This window comes from Anopheles marshallii, chromosome 2, assembly GCF_943734725.1.
Source record: "Anopheles marshallii chromosome 2, idAnoMarsDA_429_01, whole genome shotgun sequence".
Taxonomy (NCBI): Eukaryota; Metazoa; Arthropoda; class Insecta; order Diptera; family Culicidae; genus Anopheles; species Anopheles marshallii.
In genome coordinates, this window is record NC_071326.1 from 18,095,484 (window position 1) to 18,120,606 (window position 25,123).

Here is a 25,123-nt window from a genome sequence, read left to right on the forward strand (position 1 = left end):
AAATGCGTACAATCGTTAGTTTAGCTATCTTTCCGATTGTACAATATTTTGGAATGTTTGTACCGTGTTGCAAAAACCTTCGTTACAAGTTTGTGTTTCATTTCGTAGTGCATGGTAAGCTTCAGCAAATTCCACGGCTCATAATGGTGGGCAAAACTATTGCGCTGAGCTGGTTGGATGGCACCGATTATGCAAAACAAGGTGAAAAAATGCCAAAAGTAATCCGCATCATAGCACATTATGTGGCACGAACATGTTGCGTGTGTGGCAAGAATAAATTCATCCCCATTTCGTTGCATCCCAAGCATGCACTGTGGCCGTGCCTTTTTTCTTCTGCTGCTTATAGAACTTCGGGTGCCATAAAGGCAAAAGAAATGAGACTTGGTGATATTACGTCTGTTTCAGGCAAGTCAGGTAACCAAGGGGACTTCAACCAGACGGCCACACTCCAACTAAACCGTGCTCACCAGAAACGGTTACGGTTCTTCCACGCTACATTTCTGTGCCATCCGTTAGTTTTATTTAATTTCTTCAGTGAATGCTTCTTTGCCATCTGCTGAACCTTTCTACCTCAGTCTAGTGCCGCAAAAGCGGCAAAACGTAATGATGCCGTTTGAAAGTAACACTTTTCCCTGAAAGATCGTCAAGCTGTCAGCCTGTTTTTGAACCTTCGGTCTGTCGCCGCAGTACAAGCAGTGGTAGAAAAAAGGTTTAATTAATTGTAACCGTACTCGGTTCGCGTACGCGTAAGTAACACGCGAAGAAAATGATGTGTAATTTTTATATTCTTATCGTGACAAACGTCACGTCCCGTGAGGACGTTCTATTGCACCGTTCCGGAACGGGGCCTGCAACCGTGCAATGCTACCAACGATAAAGTCCCATTAGAAGTACGTTCTTCAGCACTGGCGTACGGTGACGACTTTGGCGGTACTTTATGAGCTTTTACCAGTGCTTAACAGCTTCGCACTCGGCAGCACAAACATACGTGTGAAAAGGTAGTGAAAAATTATGATTACCAACGGTTGGTGGTCGGGAAGGTGGCTTGTATGCTGTAGTTATGTAAGTGAATGCTTCTATGAGTAGTGCTTGGTAGGAAGGAATTTTTTTATCGTTGTTGTTTGCAACATGCACTGGCAGGTATTTTGGTTGAATGGGACTACATAAATGCAACTACCAACATGAGTAGCATGGGAGAGGGGAATTAAGAAAATATTGATGAAGTATGTTCGCCTACAGGAATGTTTGAATCGTACAAATGCATTCCAGTCAGAATCGCGTTGGAATTTTTTGGACTATTGCATTATATATCAAAGCGAACCGTTAATTCGCATTCGTTCATGGTTGCATACGCAAACATGCAATCTCCGCGTGTAAAGCGCATGAAATACGTGAAAAAAGTTTCGCTTTTGAATACAAAATTGTATGCATGCGCGAGTAACAATATAGACCCAGAACAAAACTGATGCCAAAAAAAAAACATCATAATGCCATTGGGAAATGAACATCATACAACAACATCCGTTAAAAGAGAACGAGAGCAAACAAAAAGGCGTAATACTAGGCGTACAGCACGAGCACATGATGAGGATCATGAACGAAATCCACTTCGAATAAGTCAATTGGAAAGGGTAACGCACACATTTACACTGAAAACACCGGCACCATACACACCCGAACAGCCCACATTCATGGTGCGCACTGTGAAAAGCACAAGAGCAGAATGAAAATGGCCCATAAAAGGAAAATCTGCTGAACGGCGCAATATTTGACCGTTGTTTCTGCAGCCTCCTCCCTTGGCTGGCACCGAGACACAAATGGAATGATTTTCCGAGTGGTTCGGTGGCTGCGAATGACCAAATGGACGAATAAATGACCATGGTCCATCAATGCTGACCCCGACGGAACGCGTTCCGAGCGGCGCAACACATATCGAAGCAACATTATGCTCATCCGTCGTTCCCATGTGCGCCCGATCAGCCAGCCGGTTACTTCCATCTAGAGAACCAAGCCTTAATGGTAAATTTGCCACCCCACATAGTGTCCCGGGGAAGCGCAACGAACAGAGGACGCACGAAATACACGGGGGCACGGGTTCTGAAGGCACTTTCACACGATCGAGATGTGAAGATAAGACCGAAAAAGGGAAAGCGACCGGGCCCTTATCACAACTTTCATAGCTCATAAAATTTTATTTCTTATCATCACACATTTGCTCTCGCCGGTGGCGTTCAACTTCCTTTTCGACATCCTAGAGCAACCGTGGCGGCCCCCTTTCTCGATCATGGCCGGGCCGCCACTTGCGTACGTCGGCACTGATAGTCAGTGGGCAGTTTTGCTGACCATTACTGACGCGTTTGCGAGGCGCAGCGTCCGAGCAGTAGTAGTGGCAGCAGCAGTACCACACATTCGATGTATTTGTGAGTGGTCAGCACAAAATGGTGCTACGCACTGTGCTAAAGGGTAACGGCGAATGGAATGGGCACGCGCTATGGGCAATTTAAGAGTACTTGACATGGGTTAAAATGGCTCGTCAATATCGCCCAAATTTAACAATCGGTTCGTATACAGATTAATGTGTTTTAAAATGCCATAAAGCATCATGTGCGGAGTAAAAGATACTATTAACAATTAAAGTTATTATGTTTGAAGCCGAATAACTGCTTTCCTAAGCGTTGAAAATAATAACATAGGAACAACTTCCTTAACTATTTGTTTGGCAGTGGTACGGTGCCGATCTGCACACGACAGGACTGAGACAAAATCCCATCCGGACCGTTCCATCGTAGTTGGAACAGACTATCTGGCTACGAAGAAATTCAGGCAGCTAATATGTTTCGAAGAAAATATCGGTACCGAGTTGCTCAACGTGTTTCTAAGAAAAATGCCTCGAAAATACACATTATTGCATTGGACAATTTGTACTTTTTAGATTGTATTGTTGTAGTCCCAAAATATATTGTCAATTCCAGCACATTATCATTCGTGAAATTCATATTTTTTATCAAATTCTAAGTCTCTAAAATATACAACAATTTCTTCAATATCTCTCCAAGATAGACACAACAGGCGTCTAAATCAAAATATGCTACTTTTATGTATGGTTATGCATCAAAATTCAATTCATTCCACATCAGATTTTCATATACAATGCGAACAATACTTTAACGTCGAACATAGTGACACAACTTCGATCAGGGCTTTCCGTATCTGTTGTGATTTGCTCAAATAAACAAAAAAAAAATTAAATCCCATCCCTTACGCCGTACATTCTTTTGGCGTTGCGCATCGCCAATCATCAGTCAACAAACAATGGGAAATAAAATTTTGCCTCGAACAATAGCCACTTTGGTTTGGGTGCATTCCGTACTTTGCGCTCCTTATGGTCTTCTTGCCCATGCAAGCTACTCAACGTGCACTTTGACAAAGGAAACTAACTGGAACAAATATTTAAGAAACGAAAAGTAAAAAAAAAATCAACCCAAATCAAATTCCAATCAATCGGTAGCCATTTTTTGTGTTGCCTTGGGCTTGGATGCATCTGTGACGCTTTTAAAATGCTTTTGATCAGCTTTTCATTATGGCGGAGATAATAAAAGCAAACTCACCCATAATGTACCATTCTATAATTCTTCTGCTGTGGACAAATTGAAAGTTGTCTTCGTTTTGTGCCCACTCCCACAGTACACTTTGAAGTGTGGCTTAACGATTTTCAAATACTTTGGCCCTTTACTGTGCGAGGCTGGCACGGAAGACTCAGATTCGTTAAGAATCGCGAACGAGTACGATGATTTCTTCCCGTTGCATAGCAACCGAACATCGAATGGAAAATATTTGAATGAATCAAACTTTGCCGCTGTTTGGATGAAGTTTGGCTATCAGAGGGTTGTGGAATGTGGCACACTAGACGGTCCGACGGACCGATCCGGCTAATCTTGCCATTCCCATTCGTTGCACGCCACAGTACGGCTTCAAGACGCAGCGGCACGTAATTAAATATTCATTTTTTTTTCGATCGTTCACCATTGTCAGTGAGTGCGCTGGTACGTACATTCTTATTCTACTTCGTACGAATCTTTCGGTTGGGTGTTGGGCATTGTAGTTTTTTCTTCGTTCCGAATGTCAACTTCCGTTCCGTTTATTGAAAATAATACAAAAAAACAGACAGTTGTTTGCGTATTCGCTTAACGTAGTTGGGTGTAGAGTGTGCGACTACTGCGTGTTAGTCATTGATTTTTTTATATTCTTTCTCCTATAGAACTAACGATAAGGTAGTTTGCCGATTAGAGTTTGTGATAAGTTTTTATTTGCGGAAAAAATTTACAAGTATTGCAAAACTGAACAAAAATCCTTACAATTTGATAAACTTTCCATTTAGTTTGTAACCTTTGTTCCAATAAAATATAAAATGCTGCTCAACGTCAAGTACATCTTCCGCATGGTACGAGTTAGGGATCGATAGTTTCAATCGGAACATTTCATGATCCTGAAACAAACACCGCCTTAGTATTCGATGCGCATTCGAAGAAAAAAAACGATTGTTTGAAGCCGCCTGCTTTGCATTCACCGCCGGGAGTTTGAAACTGAACTGACGAAAGTAAACCGTTACGCCTAGACCAGCGGACGTGTTTGCGTATGAAACGCACTGGAACGCATAAAAGCTGCCAGTGTGCTGAAACACAAAAAAGAAGTTCTCCGTGTTAGGCCCAGCACTGTCCCACGGAGACTAAACTTACAACCAGCGACCAGCAAAACACCGAGCGAACGAATGAATGAGCGTGATTGAATGGAGGTTCTGAGCTTACAAAGACAGATTGCTTATTCAAATGAGACGGCTAATTGAATTTTTATGATCAAACCCGTCACCATCGCATCATCCGCCCTTTCCAACTGCCGTCGTCTCTAATCTCTGTTCAACCAACAGTGATTTTTTTTCGTGTAACTATAATTTGTACCTTTCACACTCTTCACACTGAGCGGCAGCTGTGGATGCTCTTTGTTGTGTGCTGTTTTAAGTTTGGAAACTTGCGTGAAACAGCGTGTGCCGCACCCACGCGCATAAATGTTCGTTAAGTTTGGGGTTTCTCGTTGGGTTGGGCTCCCCACCCGAGAGGGGTGTTAAGTTTAGGAAAGATATTCAGCGATGCGCTTGACGATGTGTAAATTGCGTTCGAGCTCTATGGTAAGTGATTTTACGAGCCACCATGGCCTAGAAATGAACTGACACGCTCAGTTGGATTGGGATTGACGCTGCGTTAGGCGGTTAGGCGTGTTCCATTAGCACCTTTCTTTGATGCTTCACTTCGACTAGCACGAAGCGGCATAATGCGTCAGCGTGTGCGATCGCACTTTGTTTTGTGGGATGCAGATTTCAGATGAATGTAGGCTTTAGGAGAATTTAGTTAGATTTGTTAACTTAAAGGGACTATAGATACCAGTTTTGACAAAAGTATATCCGTTACAACATGAAATGCAAAAATATGTTGTTATAGAAACCAAAAGTCCCTGGTCCACAAGGTGATTTATCTTTTTGGTGAGATCACCTCTGCGTCGATGATCATGAGCTTAAAATCTACACTATCAAAGCTGTATTATTAGACCAGAAAGATCAGTTTGTTGTGTACATCTGATCTATTTGATGAAATAGTTTTTAGTTGATTCACTGAAAGATAGTGGCTGAACAACATATGCCAATGGTCATGAACAATGCTGTTCGTTATCTTTAATTAAAAATATATCCCAATGCGTGTTTAAGATCATTAAACTGTTCAAGTACATTTTAACCATACCACTTGTACATTACTCTGCTGCAACAGGGCCGGATAAGGTAACCGGCAATGATCCCCGACAAAGTTCCCGCAAGAAAGGTCAACCTGCTTGATGCAAACAGAAAAACTTTGCTATGAAATATCCCACCGAACCGTCCCGCGGCACTTGTGCGCGATCGACATCAGCCGAACCGGGTTCCGGTAATTGCAAGGTAAGCATTTTTGCGCGCCTGTTTCCTTTATCAGCACTTCGCATTTTTCTTCTTTTGACTGGGCGCTCGATGCTCCATTTATATCTCGCCGTGGCTGTTTCCTCAGGACATGTTTGCCTCTGTCTGCAAGAGAACAAAAGCCTTGTCGTGCTTGCTTGTCGTGTCGGGCGTGCCGCAAAAAAAAGTATGATAAAATGTCCCAATGTGGGGTTGATCCGCAGAATGAATCACTTCGAGGCCCTTCGCTTGTCGCAAGGGTACAAAGAGAAAAAAAACGTAAGGCAGGAAATAAGCAAGCACATGATTGAAGGCATTATCTTCATCGCTGTGTCCTTTGACTTGGCCTGTTCAGCCACCAACGTCGGTGGTTTGGTGTTTCGTTCGGCAAGAAAAACGGCCCCATCCCATAAGCAGCCTTGGACCGCGCTGGCAAACGATCACAGGAAGTGGAAAAAGCGAAAACCGGAAACCAACGTAGTTGCTGGCGGGTGTCAATACGGCGGGTGGTGGACTCGTCTAGATAATCCGCACAGGAAAGCAGGCGGAAAACGTTGCGGGAAGGTCGGAAAGAATAAGCAAAACTCTCGAAAGCGAACAATTCCGGGAACGGAGAACTTTCCTTAGAAGCCGGATCATTTTTATTCGCATCACTCTCAAGGAGCCCCAGTGCAGAATGAAAATGTGTCTGCAAGGAATCTTAGCATGTCTTAGAGGTGGAAGAAAGACACACTCCCGCTACCGTGTCGATTCTTTTACCCAGCGAAAGGTGGACGAAGCGGACGTTCTTCGTTCGCCTATCGTACGGCTTTTTCTTGCCTTTTGCTTTTATTCTGCCATATTTGCCCCTTACTCGTTACGGTACGGCAACTGAACCGAGACGCCGTTTCTGTATAGGCATTTTCCCTTTTGCCAGTGTGTTTGTTGGGTTTGTTTTCGTCATCACTCGATGACGTTCGAGGAAGCTGTGAATGATTTTATGAATAAATACATTATTAAATCATTTGCCCTATTCGCACGGCCACGGTTGGGTGATCGTGTATTCTCCGTACTTGGTTCATTTTTGTGTGCAGCGTTTACCACTTCATCCGTTTGCTTGCTGTTTTTATTTCGCCAAACGTCAGAACGACTGAAGCGACACGGAGGTTATGAGGTTATGGATTAATGGGTAAGGCAAAGAAATACATTCCACATTCGCTTTGTATACGGTGTGGCTTTTCGTTGATGGATGGAAGAAATTTTTCCTCCCAATCCCACCCATTAAGACACGGCTTTGGCAAGACACGTAGCAACAAATGGTTCAATTATGTGCGGTAAGAATATTGGAGTTTTGATGGAAGGTATGTGTCGCAAATGTATTATTCTTGTCAGCCTTTTTTGTTGGTGCGGTTGTTATTGTTTTATTACACTTAACGAGATTTATGACAAAATGCTCAGTGTTTCCAAACCAAGGTGGAGCAATAAAGCCAGAGCAATTTTTGTAATTGTTTGCCTCGTGCAAACAATGTCGTAGTGTTATTGCTCACAAATTGTATGCATATTTAAAGCAAATATGTTAAAAAATTGTCACCTCATTAATCTATTGAATTAGGCCCATCTCTTTAAGAATACCCGATGCACTTTTCACCTCAATATTTGGTGGATAATTTATTGTTGAAGTTGCATCAAACTCAATCCTTGGGTGTTCGATTATCGGTAAGGCTGACCGATTATTACAACATAATTTTTCCCTCGTCCATCAACGCACGGCGCAACCATACTACCATTAACCAATGGCCCGTAATTGGCTACCGTCAACGCGTCATGCTCATCGTGCCGCCAATGCGCGGTATGTTACAAGCGCCTGCATCCAAACATCCGGTACCCAATCCCAGCCAGGATACACCTGTCGTCGTTTCCGAAACCTGTTATTTGTTTTAACGATTCCCTTACCCAGGCCCGCTAACTACAATCCATCGGCTACGCTGCCAAGGAACATCACACCCGGGTTGCATCGGGTGAGTGCTTATTGAATTCAATATTCTAATTAACTTCGCACAACAAGCGCTAACTAGTGTTTGCCTGATCTTGTTTCGCAAGGGAGTAGAACATAAGAGCCACTTCCGGCGTTTACGTTCACTCGATGAAACATTGACGGACCTTACCGAAGGTTCGGTAAGTAGCTTGCAGAAAACGGAGCCAGGATCCGAAATAGCCACACTTAGCGCATGTTTCGTGCACTGCGTGCGGAAAGTGTCGGACAACATGAGGCAAAGTGTACAGCTTGATTGGCGGGCAGCTTACTGCAATAAAAGCTTACTGTCAGGATATGCAAAGCAGATAGATAATCATACAGTGTTGGTAATAATAATCCTATTAGTGTTATAAGAAGATAATGTTTTAGTAAGTTGTTTTATCAATCTTTAAACCCCGTTAGAGTGGGAGTTGGATGGGTGGAGTTGCCGTTGCCGTTTCTTTTTCAACTTGACAATTTTCATTTCAAACGTTTGACATTTCGTCGTAATTACCATATTTTAAATTCCGGTTCGAAATGTACCGGAATGTAGATTTATATTTAGAAAAGTTTTGATAAAATAAATCAAACTAGGTAAAAATCAAAGTTGATAAAATAAATCAAATAGTACTAGGCCAATAATGGTACTAGCTGGTACTGCAAGCCTAGGGTTTTTTTAAAGGGCTCCGAAAAAGACTCTAAACAAGCGTAAAGTTTTATGCTTTTCCCTAAAATTTTAAAGAATTATGAATCCTAAATTTAAGATAATTTAATTATTTTGGATAATCGACAAATCCTTCAAATCAAAAGAAAAATACTATAGACATTGGAGCTCGAGCTCCTGACATTATTTATAATAAATAATATCATAAGCTTATAAGTAATAAATGTTATTAACCTTAACTATTATCGTGGTAAGAACTAATCAGGAGTAACATTCATATTGTTACTAATTTCACTCTCATCGCTCCTCACCAAAACATTTACATCCCACACTGTACCAACACGTGTAAAAAAACGTGGCACCGTAACCTTCCACACCGTTCCACCATTGTGCTTTACTATTAATCAACGTAATGAACTAACGATCAACCAGCTCCAGCTGCATTCCTTCCCCTTCGAACACAAAAGTCACCTACCAGCCCACCCATCGGACGCTGATGAGAGAATTTCCGGCTACATTTTCGATGGTTTAGGCACAAGCGCACATCCATCCGAAGTGTGCCGACAAACCGTTCCGTGGTGAAGGCAAAAAATTAAAACAAATGCAACGGTTGCAAAAGCGCATGGAAGAATGCTTTGAGGTAGCCTGGTTCTTGTTGAACTTTTCCTTCCCTTTCGACCAAAGGCATTCCACCGCGTACCGGAAGACGATTGAACCGGTGGGGGCTGTCGCGATCTAACGCGCTACCGCGCTAACTGCAAGCGTGGGTAAAGTTTTTCGGGGGCTGGACGTAAATTACTCTCCGTCAACTGGCCAGGTTTGGCATCGGTCCAGGGCAAGGGTAATGTGCGGCGAGTGACAGAATGTAGGGGTGGCGTGCCTAAACTGCACCGGAACTAGCTCCACTTAGCGAACTCCCATTCCGAGACGATCCCGTTCTCGCACAGGCAAAGACGAGGTTTAGTCATGCAAGGGTAACCTTAAGTATTAGGGTGGCAGTAGCAGCTTTCAGGACAGGAAATTGTGTACCGCAGCAACCTTTCCGACCTTTTCCCACGTTTTTGCCCGTGGTAGCATATTGCACATGCACTTTCCGGCATGCACTGGTTCCGGTGATGGTTTTGGATTCGATCGTGGAAGGACACCTTCACTCTTACACACCGAGAGCTCGTAGGCACCGGTTGTGACGTCCTGGTCCCGTGTCGATTATCGTGCCAAGGGCCCGTTGTTTATGCAAATGAGGGTCCCCTGGTTGCTGCAAAATTTGTTGCAGAGTTCATACCGTCCCATACGGTTCCCTTCTATGCTATGACGTGCTCCATGACTAGTACGGCCCTCCCGGGTGGATTGGAAGGTGGTATGCGGGCATCGAGAAGTTGGCTAGTACACAATTTAGCAGGAACGTAACAGCATAGCGCCACCATTTCGTGCCAATAAACTACATGCTGATGGCATTTTGTCAGCAGAATCGCGATCAAGCTTTCGTTCTGTACACGAAATTCCTAATCCCTTTCGAAAGTCATTCGTTCCTTGTTTTGAGACCATCATTTCCGTTTCGTGGTAGTTGTAGGCTCACCGAACTCAATTATTCGTGTGATTGTTAGTTTGTGTTTGTTTGGAAATGAATGACCAAATTCCCATGAAATTATAATTTGTTGTGCAAATAGTTCTGCCTACTCACCAAAGGTTTCCCACTGGCATCTAATGCGGTAAATTAAATTCCCATAATTCAAAACATCCCAAAAACTTCTCGCGCAAATGGATTACCTAGTCAAAAAGATTGGGTTTTTTTTGGAGAATTTCCTCAACCAAAAAATAAAAACAGGACAAATACGCTACATGTTCTTTTGACGGATGGCACGATGTGCTTCACGCGGCAAGGTGAGAACATGTTCGTTTATTTGTACAACCGAAACACCAGCGGAGAGAAAAACAACATCATGGAAGTAAACGAACTCTTTTCAAAACCCAACAACTTCGCGCGTCTTCACTCGCGTAAGCTCCTGTCAGCCCCTAACTGTACAAACTTGTTCGCCTCCACGTCGACGTGGTACCACCGAAAATCAAAATGAACATTATCTCTAACTTTATCCAACCAGTCGGTGTCTTGGGGATACTTTTGTCGTTCTGTGTGTGTATTTCTTTTTTCCCCTTTCCATCCAACTTTTTCGTCAGAAACGAAGATTTCGACCAGATTCCGCCACCTTCCGAATGCTCGTGCTGCGCCACGTTCGAAAGTTGATTTCTTGCTTCCCATCACGTGTGTGGCATTAAGCTGTCGAAAAGAAGTTGAGCACGTAGCTCATGTGCGATACCGGCAACGGGATGACTGGGATGAACTTGCCCCCGCCAGAACTTTGGCCGTGTTCACACTTGGGAGATGCGTAAACTTCTGCTTCTGTTCTACTGGAATGGGCCAGTCGTTGCGTTGGAATGTTGGGCACAATCCACCCCGTTCCACCACGCTCCGACAGCCAACTATCTCCATGCAGATCCTCAAGACTCAGAGGTTGGCTATGCGGGAGAGTTATCACTTCCTCAGATTCCTGGCACAGCGCTCGGCCGGGGTTGGATTCCTGCAGTCGTGCAATGCACGAAAACACGTACCACCGTATCCACGTATGTGTGATTCTTTCAGCTTTTATCCAACGGAAAAGTTAAAAAGAAAAATGTATAGCGTTGCTCAGCTACATATGCAAGGGATATAGCGTTAAAAGCAGCCCTCTCGTATCGGCACCGCCAGATACACTTAACTTTGGCAGCACGCTCCGGTAAGTTGGCATGAAAAATGGAAAACTCCCTTAAATCCGATACATTTAAGTTGATTTCGTGCAATAGTACGGATAGAAGGCCGTTACCGTGCCATTCCGCAGAACTAGGTCAGACTGGGACTGGAGTGCTGGTGCTGCGGTTGGTGCAGTTGCCGAAGGGAGAGCGAGAGAGAAACCGCACGGACGGGAAAAGTTGAATTCCGCTCGGTGTATGATAATTAGAAAACTTGCCGCAGTTATCTGCCGGGTGACGATTTAAAGTTTTCATTTTTCGGCTCACCACCACATCACAGACAGGATTGGCGTTATCCGGTTTCGTTTAGTGCTGTGCTTGTTCTTGTTCATTTGCGTGTACCAGTTGTGCAGACATTTTGCACAAGCGGGTTTTCTTACTTTTACCGGCCATGTCTACGCAATAGTGTACCGATACACACTGATGCACTAAGTTATGCAAACGAGCTAATTCAAGTCCATGATTGCCCTCTCACGGCCCCGTAGTCCCGTCGCAGTGGTCCATATGGAAGGCAAAACTTGCCCCGAATTGTGTCAGTTTGTCGCTCTGGAACGCTGAAGGTTCGGTTGTGGCGTATGCCCCGAAAAAGGGTCGACACCACAGGGCAAAGCGTCCCGAAGGAAATGGATTCCGGTTTAGCACCGAGAAGAATAAGTAGACTAGTGTTTCTTTATATTCTCCGAAATTCTGCCCCTAGGTCTCCGATTGCCACCGACTGGCACCTTAAGGTGCAACTTTCGGCAGCACTGCTCCGAAGCATTCGCAATCTGAATGTGACATCATCATCATCGTAAAATGAACTGTGTATACAAGCACACGGACCCCTCGCAGTGATTACCAGTCATAGGGTTCAGGTGGGTGAGCTTGGGTGTAAAATGCGAGTGGTGGTGGTGGTGGAAAAAATCTCAACTCAGACACGATCCTCATCGCCCAACTCATCGCTGTCATTTACAATCACGTACTGGAAAAGTTTTCTTTCAGCAGAATTATGCTAATCCTGCAAATTGATGTACTGCGTTGTGTCTGATTTCCTTTCATAAGAGTCAGTCCATTTGGAACTGTTCCTAGAACTGAGGGAAAAAAACATTTCCGTCGACGTATGCGATGTAGTTGGAGTGTGACAGCATATTGATGTAGTTGGTTGTTTGTTCATTAATGAGTTAATCGTCCAGTTGTTACAACAATGTTTTTGCAAAGGGAATATTTGAAGGGAAGATTTATTTTAATTATAAAAAAATAATAAATTAAATATTTTTGTTACACAGATTTATTTGATTTAAATCGGTATGATGAAAATAAATAAACAGCATCATAATTATGTGTTATTACAATATCTAACTAACACCTCAAAATGTGTAATAAATATCAATTTATAATAAAAACCTGATTCAAAGCGATAAACATGTTTGGGAATGTCAAACGAGCGTATGTTTACGATATTTTCCTACAACATGTAAACGTTCTAATGCAGACGATAAACATGGCGCCAGTCATGATCACCGCCGACAACAAACAACGTTGATAAGGATTGCATCCTAACAATACACCATCATGTGCACCACTTCTTGTACTCTGTAGCCCCCATACACACCCACTTCACCAAAAAGGACGAAAAAAGGTTCAAATATCCCGAAGTGGAAGTGATGTCGCTTGCCGAACCATTTTTTTATACCGAGCGGTGCTTTGCGTTCTTTCCGTTCTGGTAGCGTTCGTAGCGATGCGATGTTGTTGAATAGCTTTTTGCCGAAACGAAGGACTCGTGTGTGTAAACTTCATTCCATTGCCAGATATGAACGTACACGGCGCAGAAAATCTTGTCTGACGAGCCGTTGTCTCTGCATCAGCCACTTCAAAAGGTGTCAAGAATGCTGCAGGATGATTTGCGACCAAAGTTACCCATGGTGGTCCTCTTGTTTGTCGTCCATTCACTTACGGCTCAGCTCGTTCGCACTGTGCTCGATGAGCGAGATTTGTTAGGACACTTTCAAAGTCTGAAGAAAAAGCCACTGCTGTGATGTGTGTGAATGTGATCAAATCGCACAACCTTGCTTGTTTACAAGTTTACAGACAAAAAGGATTTTAATGGATGCGGGGTCAGACATGATGGATTCCATTGGACGTTATCCCTGCGATGTGCTGCCGATTATCAGCTAGTTTTCTTTTACTTCTGCAGTTCTGTTTTATCTCTGTTTAAAACATTGAATAGAAAACTTACGTTATAAGGAAAAATATTGGCCATAAATCTCGGTGAACCTTCGGGCAAGGTTGATCTACTGTCCAGCAGGCAACGTCGAACGTGTGTCGACGCCGCACGTCAAACGTGGACAACATCGACTTTACACCGAGCGGAAAACGGGCTGATGGCTGCTGGTGAAGATAAGTAGACATGGGCTGAACAAATAAAAGCAGCCCTTTGCAGCTTATGCACCGTATAAGAAGCCTTACAACCATCGGTTGTTCTCTGGGTACGGTTGCTACCTTCGGGTTGATACGCTTACCACAAGCAGATAATAAATAGTATATTTCGCATCAGCATCGGCCATCTTCTCTGCAGTGCCCACCCCACCGAACACTCCATATTTTGCAAACCGGTCGGTTGCCAAGTGTCCATCCAACATGACCACCGGCTTGACGGTTTAGGATGTTGAGGTGACATCAAAATTTCAATTGTTTGCGATTAACCTTAGCAGACGGTCGACCTACTCAACAATGCTGCCGGTGAAGCAGGAAGCTGTTGGCAAGCTGTTAAGCTGCCTTCAAAGAAAAAAAAAGATGCCTCGACCGTAGGAATGGAAAGGAACTGTTTTTATTGCCCATATGCTCCGACAGTACGTCCCGCAAATCCATCCCAGCAGAGACCACCGAAATGGACGATAAAACTTTAAACCGAGCTTCATTACTGGTCGTAATGCCGGCATGTACGGTTGCTTGTTGAATGGTTTGCGGCTTCACTCGGTCGGATATAAGAGCCTTAGCCGAAAGTGATTTCCGGCTTCGTACGGAAGGTGCCGATAAGTTTCAATGGCGTTATGTTCACACAGAGTGCTTCAATAGTGTGATTAAAATTATGTTATTAAATCATACGGACATGTATCAGAACAGCATGTTATCACTTATGGAACGTGCCAAACATAACTATTTCTCGTTCTTGCTAATTTTTAATGCTACTCTGTCATTTAACAATTTGCCACTGGTATTACTTTTGGTGTTGGGACATTTAAATATGCCCCAACACATCGTCATCATCGCATCATCGAGACTTGTCTAAGTACGTACAAAAAAAAAACTTGTTTAATTACTCTTTTCACAAGCTGCAAAAGATCATCTCATCACCGCGAGGGTGTCCGTCCGTTAGTTTCGTTTTGCTTATTTCGGGGTTGACTATTACGAGCGCCAAAGTACAACCCACCGGGTGGTAAGAAGTAAGCTGCCGGAAAGTTTTCTCTTCCCCCCCTTAGAGACACTTCTTTCTGTAGAGGGCTTTTGCCGTTGAATGTATTTATTAAAGAAGCCTCACACTAGCTGACCATCCTCCGATGACCGTTTGATGGCATATGGAGCTCTATCCTCTTAGCGTCGTCGTACGGAAACGATCGCCCCGGGACATACACAGGGCCCTTTCGAGTGGGCCGTCATTCAGTATGGCTGCCAGGACACCGAATCTAATCCATTACCCCAGATGGCTGGACGGGTGACAGTAAATCCTCTCGAGGAAACCCTCGAGCAGTTATCTGGTGACCCATAAAAATGGTATTTGAGGCGAATAATTACCGAGGGCGAACTGGTAGAACGGTGGGTGTTCGTTCATATGCTTTTCATCGCTGGTGTCATGTGTGGCACCGAAAAGGATGGATAGGATGGTACTTTTGTGTGTGTGTTCTTCGGCCCCAAGGATCCCAAGTATCTTGCACCGGCAAACCGAAAGACGAGTTACCTGAACAGACGATTGCAACCTTGCCGTAGGATTATGTTTATTGCCGGTGAAGTCGTGCAACCAGCACGACAGTATCTCTGATCATCCCCAGACCAAGATCTGTTATGGGCGATCCGTTTCCATGGTTCGGCATCGGGTAAACTCAATTTGGTGTAAAAATTATACTCCCTCGGTATTACCACTTGGCTTCGAGCAATCCGAAATCCGGTGTGCCTAGCCACCGGAAAAGCCCCCGCCATCATCCTCGAGGATCGATAATAATCATCAAAGAAAGGGATGTGCTTTCGAACGCTGCTTACGCTACATTCCTTTAACATTCTATTCTTTCGCCAAACGCCACCAAAACGCGATACCGTATCACTATCGCTGGTGGTTACGGTTCCAAGTGTTTGCTCAAGTAGAAAATGGTGGTTCCGGTCGGGACATGAAATGGTCGAGTTAATTTAAGTGTAATATTTATGACCGTAAATGTACTCAATAGCGTGAAAGACGCTAAGGTAACATATGTGTAATCCATCGAGGTTGAACTCCGTAACGGACAGTGATTTGCTAGCAGCCAAGACAGTTAACTATTGGCAGTGATTAAACCAAAGAACGCCTCTTTGTGTACAACGTCAATAGTGAATGTTTATAGAACATGAGACAGTGTAATTATTTTTTAAAAATATGTTCAATTAAGAGATAAACGAATTTCTACCTAACATTTAGCACTCAATATTAGCACAAGGATATATGAATTTCAAAGCAATCCAATAGTATTGCCATGTTCCTGAAGCAAAACAAGCCAACACTTGATTGAATAAACTTTTGAAGCATTAAAAGGATCACCCAGCAAATGGTACCGGGAAGGTCTGGTTTCATTGAGCTGTAACAAAGCATCATTAGATGAATTCATTTACGGTACTAAATACAATTTCCCGGAAGGACAAACATTCTTCCATTCTCCCTGTTCCGACCGAGGTGAATCGTTTGATGCTATGGCTTATAAATGGTAAGATGGTTTCTTGCGGTATCAATCCTTCCGGGCGGAATTCCATGGTATCTTTTCGCAAGGTTCAGTGAGCAACGGATTAAGTACCGGATCTCGACCGTCTTCCGGATGATTTTTGCCACACAAACGGTAAATATGTCTACTTCCGATTGCGTTTGCCGGTTGAGCTACATCCGATTGAGTATAATGATTAAAATATCAATAGCGCTTTGTGTAATGAAGCAACAGAAAAGGAAATGATATCAGTATGAACAATTCCATGCACATTCTGTAGCAATGATTCATTTTGGGAGCGTGAACTCCAGGATTCCCAGTAAATGCAATCAGAAGTGTATAATTAAATAAAGGCATGCTGGATCGCTGTTCCGTACTTCCGCATCGGTTTTCTTTCACCACCACCAAACACCAAAACAGCTCTAATGCTCCAACGCAAATGCACTGTCAAGACTGCGATAGATAGATGCCATCCCTTATCAAGAGGACCCTTTCCAATTTATCTTCACACAGCCCTGGTTCGTCCCTTGTTGCAAATCCCATCCCAGAAGAACACGGCCTTCCGAATCGACCCGTCATGCTGAAGGGCCCCTTTGTTACTGAAGTCCCCGGGAAAATATGTTACTCCATCCCACACTGAACCGTACTCCACCCTGTCTGGGGTTGGTTCTTACCGTTCCGACCGCTTGGGGCAGGTGTGTAAATTAATGTGATTTTATGTTGCTTACCTTTCACGTAGATGGCTGATATAATTAGAACAATTAATTTCCAATAATCCATTTTACGGGCTGTGTGTCGTACGTTACGCCTGCCGCCGGTGTTTGGTGCTGGATAAAAGGGCTGCTGAAAGCTTCCGCCGATGTCAGTGTGTCCTCTTGCAGACACACAAACACGCACACTTGGCCGTTAGTAGCGCAATAGCGGTTCTGAAGGGATGAACTGACAGTGCAGGACTGGTCAACACTGCTGGAGCTGTTTGTGTTCCCAGGGTTTTTGCCGTACGGGCAGTGGTGTGACTTTTCCACCACCCTTCGTTTAACATCAACCTTTCGAGACAATTTGTACCGGGCCGGATATTCACTACATTACAACACTGCACATACGTACACGGCACAACACGACACGGCACAAACTATTACACCACTATCCCGCTAAATACATGTCACTTGTGCATGCGTTGTGTGCATTTATTTGTTTCCACTATAGATAGAGCCTGCCGGAAGGTGAAAAAGTGAAAAACATGGGTCAGATTGAACGTGTCCAATGAGGCGATTACTGCTGTAGGTTGAAACTTCGTTTAGAGGGCTTTTGGAAATGCCGAGGCCTAACGTCGGTTTGTACGCGAAATTATACCATGCGCCTCCATCTAGCGTATCAACCGATTGTTGGACGGGGTACAAGTGTGGTGGAAACAGTGTAGAGGGCGTCCAGCATGGTCCAGCAACATGTAATCGTGTACGCTGCGTATGTTGTCACACCTTTCAACTCTTCAGCCCACGGCTATCGACGGTAGTGTCTGTTTTGTGTCACTCGTCATGGTTACCATTTAATTAAATTTCATAATTTCAATTAGCATTGCAATTTGGTTAACGTGTATAGGATCAGCGATAAATGACGGGGAGTGAAAAATGGGCCGTTAGCTGTTTACTGTCTCCGTACAGTGGTAAAAATCGTTCATAAATTGAATGCTCAATTTGTAACCAAAAATTGTAGAAAAATTGACAAAAGAACGTACTTTTACATTATGATGAACGGTATTTTAACTTTCTATTTAAAGTATTGAAACTGTGTGTTTTTTAATTCAGTTTCAGAGAAGATATACATTCAAAAGTTAAATAAAAAGTCAGCTACGCGTTTTTTATTCAAAGAGACAGCTTAATACATAACTGAATTGCATGCATGTTCACGAAGAATTGTCGCACATTCTGGTGTAGATGAAAACTTGTATGGAAAGTACACAAAGAACGACGATGCGAAGTACTGAAAATGCCCAGAATTTTCGGAATTCTCTTTAGAGATTCGTTGAAAAATCACTGAAATCCGCCAATGAAAAAACAAAAATCGCAAAAAGAGTTACTACAAACTTTTACTTCAAAAGTCGGATTTTCCAAATATCCATTTATGGCGAATTTAGCTTGAACGATTCTCGTTAAAAAGCCATTTATGACTTAAAATTTGTCCTTAAAAAAGCATAATAAAATTGTCGGAAAACCCCCTCCAAACACCAACTCTCTTCAAACTCTAAGAAGAATGCCTAAAATAATTCAAGTTTCACGGTTCTCAGAATTCAGAGAAATTTTGGGTAACGATTTGGAAAAAGTTGTGTGGAGAAAAATACATTCTGGCATTGAACATTGTAGATTTTCACATAGTGATGTTTTTATTTTCTCTCAAAAAAGAATCCTTTTCTTTTTGTGTATTGAGCAGAAGCTTTAATAAAATATTTGGGAATTCCCGGAAAAAGTTTGGTGAGGTTTCATTATTTTTTCATAGTATATCCCCCTTAAAGACATTTAAACTTTCCGAACGTTTTAAAATCGAATTTAAAATTACATTGTGCAGTATTTGAACAACAAATGGTGCGTTCCGATAATTTGCATAATTTTTACATGGTGGCGATTAAGCTCACTACCACTGTGCTGTTTACGGCGGTATCCTTGTTGTAGCGTTACATTCCTACACAGCAAAACATTCACACAAAACAAGACATTCAACTGTTCGTACAGCAACATAGTTTCCTGATCCGGTAAAATCTAAATAGCGCAATGCTCGTGTTTAAAGGCAGCTCGATCGGTATCGGTAGGCTCACGCTTGACAGCTTCACCGTGTTTATGCAAAACACATTTATTTATTATCGCAATGGTGTGGACTGTTAATGCTTATGCTGTGCCGTTGTTGTTGTTGTTGTTGTTGTTGCTTGCAACCACTGTTTGCACCTCATCCGTGTGTTTAATCTCGCCAACCACTTGGCTCACCGTGTTGAGCTTTTGGTTTGCGAGTGAGCGAAAGAGTTGCGAGGGAGCGAACACGCACTGCCAGCACTGGCCGCACATGCAATGACGACCGAAACGCGAACCCGTTTGCATGATGGTGGCGAGCGGCATGTTTATTTTAGCATTAAGCGGCACATAATTACTCAATTCCGATGGAAATGGTACCGGGCCGGTTCTTCTCCCCGCACATCGCACAGTTCGAACGCCTTTTCATGTCTGTTCGACCGCAGCAAATGTCTACCGGTTGGCCAGTTTGTACCAAATTGGCGGACCAAAGCCAGTCAGTCAGTCCGTTAGCGAATCGTCAACGTGGTTGAGTGCGGCATTTTCGCGCTGTTTTGTGTTTGTGTATTTTTTGCCCCATTATTTATCCTTTCACTGAGTTGGCAGCAAAATTTGTACACGGCGTTTGTGTGGTTTGCCGGCCGGGTCCGTCGCTTTCCTTTCATTTTCTTTCGTCTTCACGCTGGTACACCAATTGGCTGTGCCGATTCGTGAATTTCCAAGCGCGGGAGGAGAAAAATAACAAACAAAAAATGGCTGCAGATCTGAAATGAAACCAAGAAAGAAAAATCCATAATTAGTCGTTTTGCTTCTAGCTGCCCGGTCGCTTAATGCGGCAAAGTTTATTCAAGCTAATTAGGGAATTATCAATGCGCGCGTTCTCGGGAAGTAGCAGAATTATGCTTCTGGCTTATCAGTGGACAAACGTGAAAATGAACGACAGGCAAAAGGAACAAAATTCAACCCAGGAGATCAAGAAACAACCTCAACCTACTGCTAGAAGGATGAATTTAACGACTCCGTCATTACTTCAATTTGCCGCTGTGGAAGATGATCTGCCTTTTTTGGGGCAGTTTTTGTGTGCCGCTTTAGCGTTTCTGACCACTCCCTTTCATACTAGGTCCATTCGGACCATCTCAATTGTAGGGATAAATTTAATGGAAATGTTTTTTCTCCTTTTTCCCACTCCACCTTCTAGAAGAATCGTGAGTGGAATGGACGAATAAAATTCTTTGAAGCTATTACGTACGAAAAGATTTGTTCCGGTGGAAGCGAAGACGTGAAATCATCATAAAAAAATCATTGCATCCAGATATTTGTGTTCCGCCGTTCTGTGTCCAGGATGCGGAAATGTGAATGACCGGTTTGGTTTTAATTAAATTGAGCTAGGAATAGTGATACGAAAAAAAAAAGGAAAACAAACACGGGCGATGTGTTTAGACACTTAATGTTGGCGAACTGCACAGTTCTGCCGTATGCTTTGCGGTCGTCTGTTTTGTTGGAGCAGTTTTAATTACCAAAACGTTTATTCGATTCTAGTTGGTGCGTAAAAAGAAAATCAGCCTTAAACATGGCGTACTAATGCCCCGCCGTGCTGCGAGCTATGAGATGATTACAGTTTATTTATATTCCGTATTTACAACCATGGCGGACAAGATGGAGAAAAAATGATTGTCGCTGTACTTCTCGCTGAGATATGGTGAAACAGTGCGATATGAGAATTAATGTTGGAGTTTAGTTATATTGAAGTTCACTTTTAATGCACAGATATAGCATAATGCATTTTTAATCCATTTTTAAACCCACAAATAGTTTAACTAAAATAATAGACCAATTAACGACTACTCAGAAGTGACCAAACCAGGCAATCGTACCCCATGACTGTGATGTCACTGCTATTTAATTGACATTACATTGGTAAACTGCTCAATTTTTAATGAAAAGGACACTTTAACCAGTGTGATTGTACACTGTAAATTACAGTGATAAGGCCAGTTTGGTTAACGAGGTGTATAACAATCAATAAACATGCCAATACATAATTATTTGCTTTGCCATGTTTGCAATTTAAATTTTAACAAATGTGATTATTCAGCAAAAATACACTGGACACAAAATATTATCCCTTTCCCGTGCGAAACTAGCCAAACACGTCGGTAAAGCAAGAAAGGATAACATATTAAACTCCCATTTCCCATGCTGTGAATTGCGCCAAATTCACAATAACTATCCATACGCCTGCTTGGATCGAATTTCCTCAATTCGTTCCTTCCGTTAGTAGCACTTTTTCCATTTTCTCACTTCGCTTTCTCTCTCTTGGTTGCTTTGCATAGCAGTACAAACTTGACAGCCGCACACATACCTCAAAAGCGATTCGCGCAAAAAACACGACGAGTGAGGTTAAAATTACACGTTCCGTAACGCCCGCCAGAATCCAACCATGGTATGAATTTTCTTGGAACGATTTTGGGCACCATCAACGCCAATAAAGCTGTCAATTGTGCAGGTGATAAAAGCATTACGCCGACTCAAACGATGGAAACCGTCGATGTTGAGACGTGTTACAACGCCGGAGAAATGTTACATTCGCGTACGAATATGTATATGGGTTGCTTGGGTTACAAATAAGCTTCCCGGATACCGAGAATATTGCTGGAAGACGAACAACATACAGGGAGAGATGATTTTTTTTTTTAGAATGGCAAATGTATCGAAAACGTTAAAGCAATCTAGAACGAAGATGTTGGATCATTTCCACGCAAACGGTACCGGCAGGATCCAGCGTGTAATCCAGCAAGGTGAAATATCATTTTCGGATCAAACTCTCCCACGCGGGTTCTACTTTTTCGACAGTTTCCACCTAATTTGATCATTTTTGCCGCGCACGTAGATAATGTTTCTATTATGTGTTTCGCTTCCGTTGTTCAACATCTACCATCCCTTTTAGCATACTTTTCTGCTTCCAAAGACCACGCAAAAGAATATGAGGAAAATGTCCAATTTTCCTCACCTGCCAACGAACGCTATTGGAGTGCCGGGGCTAGCGTCTGACGAATGCGAAATTTACCCCATTTAAGCTGCTTTATGCTGCTGCCTGCACGTCGGTTGTGATTTTGTCTCTTAATCTTCTCGTTACGGATTCTTTTCATTCCATTCGCGGGCACTACGGGCCCTACTCCGCTGATGCTACGTAGACCTAGTGTAAGCTTGTTTTGTTTTCAAGGATCTCGCTTTATGATTACGTGCGCGTGCTGAACGAAGCGAAACCGGAAAGGACCGTAGTTATGCTTCATCCGTCTGCCAAACAGATCTATGAAAACACCGAAAGATCTTCAAATATCTGCAAAATCCTTCTGTTATCTTGCTTTTTTTTGACGAACCATCAAAAGGAACTTCCCAAGAGGATGAAGTACAGCTAAACGAAAACGAAGATGAACAAAAAAACACGCTTCGGACACATTTGCAACAAAATCCCTCTCCAGCCATAATACAAATGGCAACACGGAGGCCACAAGCTCTGCTTTCAGCTGGTCCCGTGGCCGGTGTTTGCTGATTTGTAAAACAAGTCTCATCTTGTGCTAATATAATTTAGCCCCGGCTTCTTGGAGCGGAAATTCGATTTTCTCTGTGCATCCCCATCTTACAACGGATTGCGTTTCCCCGGGTATGTGAGCCAACCGGGGTTGGGTTATTATTTTTCTTCCGCTCAAACCCCAACAAAACTGACCAGGTGGTGCTCCCTTTCATCGCATTATCTACCGACGTCACGTTTTGCACGCGTTACCCATGTATCCTTGACCAGTTAGTAGGAGAAGGGTTTTTTTTGCCTTCGTATATCTGCCCCCGATTGCGTCATCCCACGTCCCACGTCACGTGCTCAGTTTTGTAGTTGATCCGTATCCGCAGTAATCTTCTTTGCACATCCGGAACGCCCGCTAAGGGTCCGGCAAAATCGACCGACTAATCAATCATACACTTGTTTTCAAGCATGCCAATCAACCTTCAACTTCTTATCGCTGAGTGCTGAAATTGAAAGACACTCCACGAATCAATGGCAAGCGAAGTGGCAATCATGGTCGAAACAAAAAGCAGCACAAGCTCAAGGATTTCATCGTGCTGAGCAGAGAGAAAATAAAAAAAAAGGTAAAATACGCTCAATACATACAAAAAACTGATGAAGACCAGCAAGAACAAAAAAAAACAATAGGTTGAGAAAGAAAAATACCACAAGATATCAGTGCAAGTTCACCGGTGTTGCCTGTTTTGATGTCATTTGCCTTCGGAACGGAAAAAAACTCAAGTAAGCGATCGTCTGATATCTGTTACGGTTTTGGGTTCAAACAGTTGGGGCAGATATATTTAGAGCACAGTTCCACTTCTATCTAATGACATACGAGGTGCTGTTGTGACTTCCAAGCTTGACGTAAGCCAACCTCGTTGTCATCGTTACCATTATCGTCGCTAACAGGTCGTTCGGTTCGGTATCGCTAGCGCTTTTCCGTGTTGTTGCTGATAAAGGAAAAACGTTCGCGCACGCACACACACTGGATTTATTTATGCCGCGTTATCGTTTTGTTGTTCTTTTTTGAAGGTGTTTCTTTGCTTCTTGGTATTTTGCGTATTTAGGCGTTGCTGTAAATATCACACCATAGTCTTAGTTAACCGTTTTGAAACTTTTACAATGTTATGGTTAAAAATAAAAAAGTTGTTATGACTTTAAAACAATAGGAATTGACGAATAAAAGGTTTGACCGTATGAAATAAAGCATGAATTAAATTCTATACGTCGATGTCGAAGCCGATGGAATTCGCGAAATTGGTGTAGAATAAGCGAAAAATGGCACAACACATTCAATCATGGTTAATCACATTTACATTACCTCATGAAATTTTTTGCCTCAACTTACTCTCCAACCCAACACATATCGTTTAAAGCACTTCAACTAAAAAAAGGAAAAAAAGTCAAAACTGATATTCACGCGCAAACAAAGTGCCGGTTACAAGGTGCTCTCCATTCGACTCGAAACGCTTCCTGAGTGCGGATACAAAAATATCGAATCCGAGTGGGATGCCCTCGGCAATGGCGACCGCAACGATGGTGTACGAAACGGTGTATCGGGGCAAAAGTAAACCCGAGAAGATTTACTTTTTTCCGTATTATCTTTCTCTCCCGCCCGCGCTTGATGAGTGCCATAGCCGGAAAAGCGGCATGGACTGGGAGCAAAGTGGGCAAACGTACAAAGGGAACAGTGTTTGTGCAATGCTTCCATTGTGCTTTCTTTGCACAATTCCAAAAACGCTCCACCGTGCGGTGGTAAAAGCGTGCCCGACCGTGTTGGCGCTGGGTGAATGTAACAAATAGGAGCAGTAGTACGCAGTAGTCTAGCTACCTTCGATGGGGAGTGAAGGACACGCGGCACTTCCCTAAACCAGCGCCCGATGATGAACGACGACATCGAGGACGACAGGCACGATGAAGACGACATTCTTGCCGTGTTCGAGGACGGTGTATCAGGAAATCAGGAAAATCTGAGTCGTATCTCATTTCAGTTCGGTTCGCTTCCGTTGCCCAACCGTTTCCCGGCTAGTTAGGAGGTAGGGACCGGGCATGATAACCGGAACAGACGGCTGCGGTGACCGGGAAGCAGCAATTCGATGGCTTAGTGCAATGGCATCGTGTGACGAGCTGAACAAGCGGAACGGAATAACAAACCATCATTGGGGGAAAATTGGCAGTGCACGTTTTCGGGGACGTTGGAAAGGTGCGATGTGAAAAGGGGGGTGAAAATTGATTTTTCCGTTTTGTTTGCCTCTATCATCGTGAATTATTTTCAAAGGAAAATTCAATAAGTGAATGCGAGCGCATTTCTTTGGTGCTTCGGGCGCACACATTGATGTCGGGCTGAGCTTTTCTCCTTCATCCTTCATGTTTCTGGCATTAGCGCAAATAGCTTCTGATTTCGTTGTAGTTTTGGCTTCCGCTTCGGACCCGGCAAGCGTTACACAACG

The 25,123-nt window shown here is 43.3% G+C and overlaps 1 protein-coding gene across 1 annotated transcript in view; it reads right to left on the bottom strand.

Annotated features, from left to right (window-relative positions):
• LOC128715000 (uncharacterized) overlaps positions 1-17,117 on the bottom strand; it is a 94,417-nt gene extending 77,300 nt beyond the window's left edge. The window contains exon 1 of the mRNA XM_053809885.1: positions 17,066-17,117. Coding sequence (XP_053665860.1) covers positions 17,066-17,117 — 52 coding nt within the window. The remainder of the gene's footprint in view (positions 1-17,065) is intronic.
• Between the last annotated feature and the right edge of the window lie 8,006 nt (positions 17,118-25,123).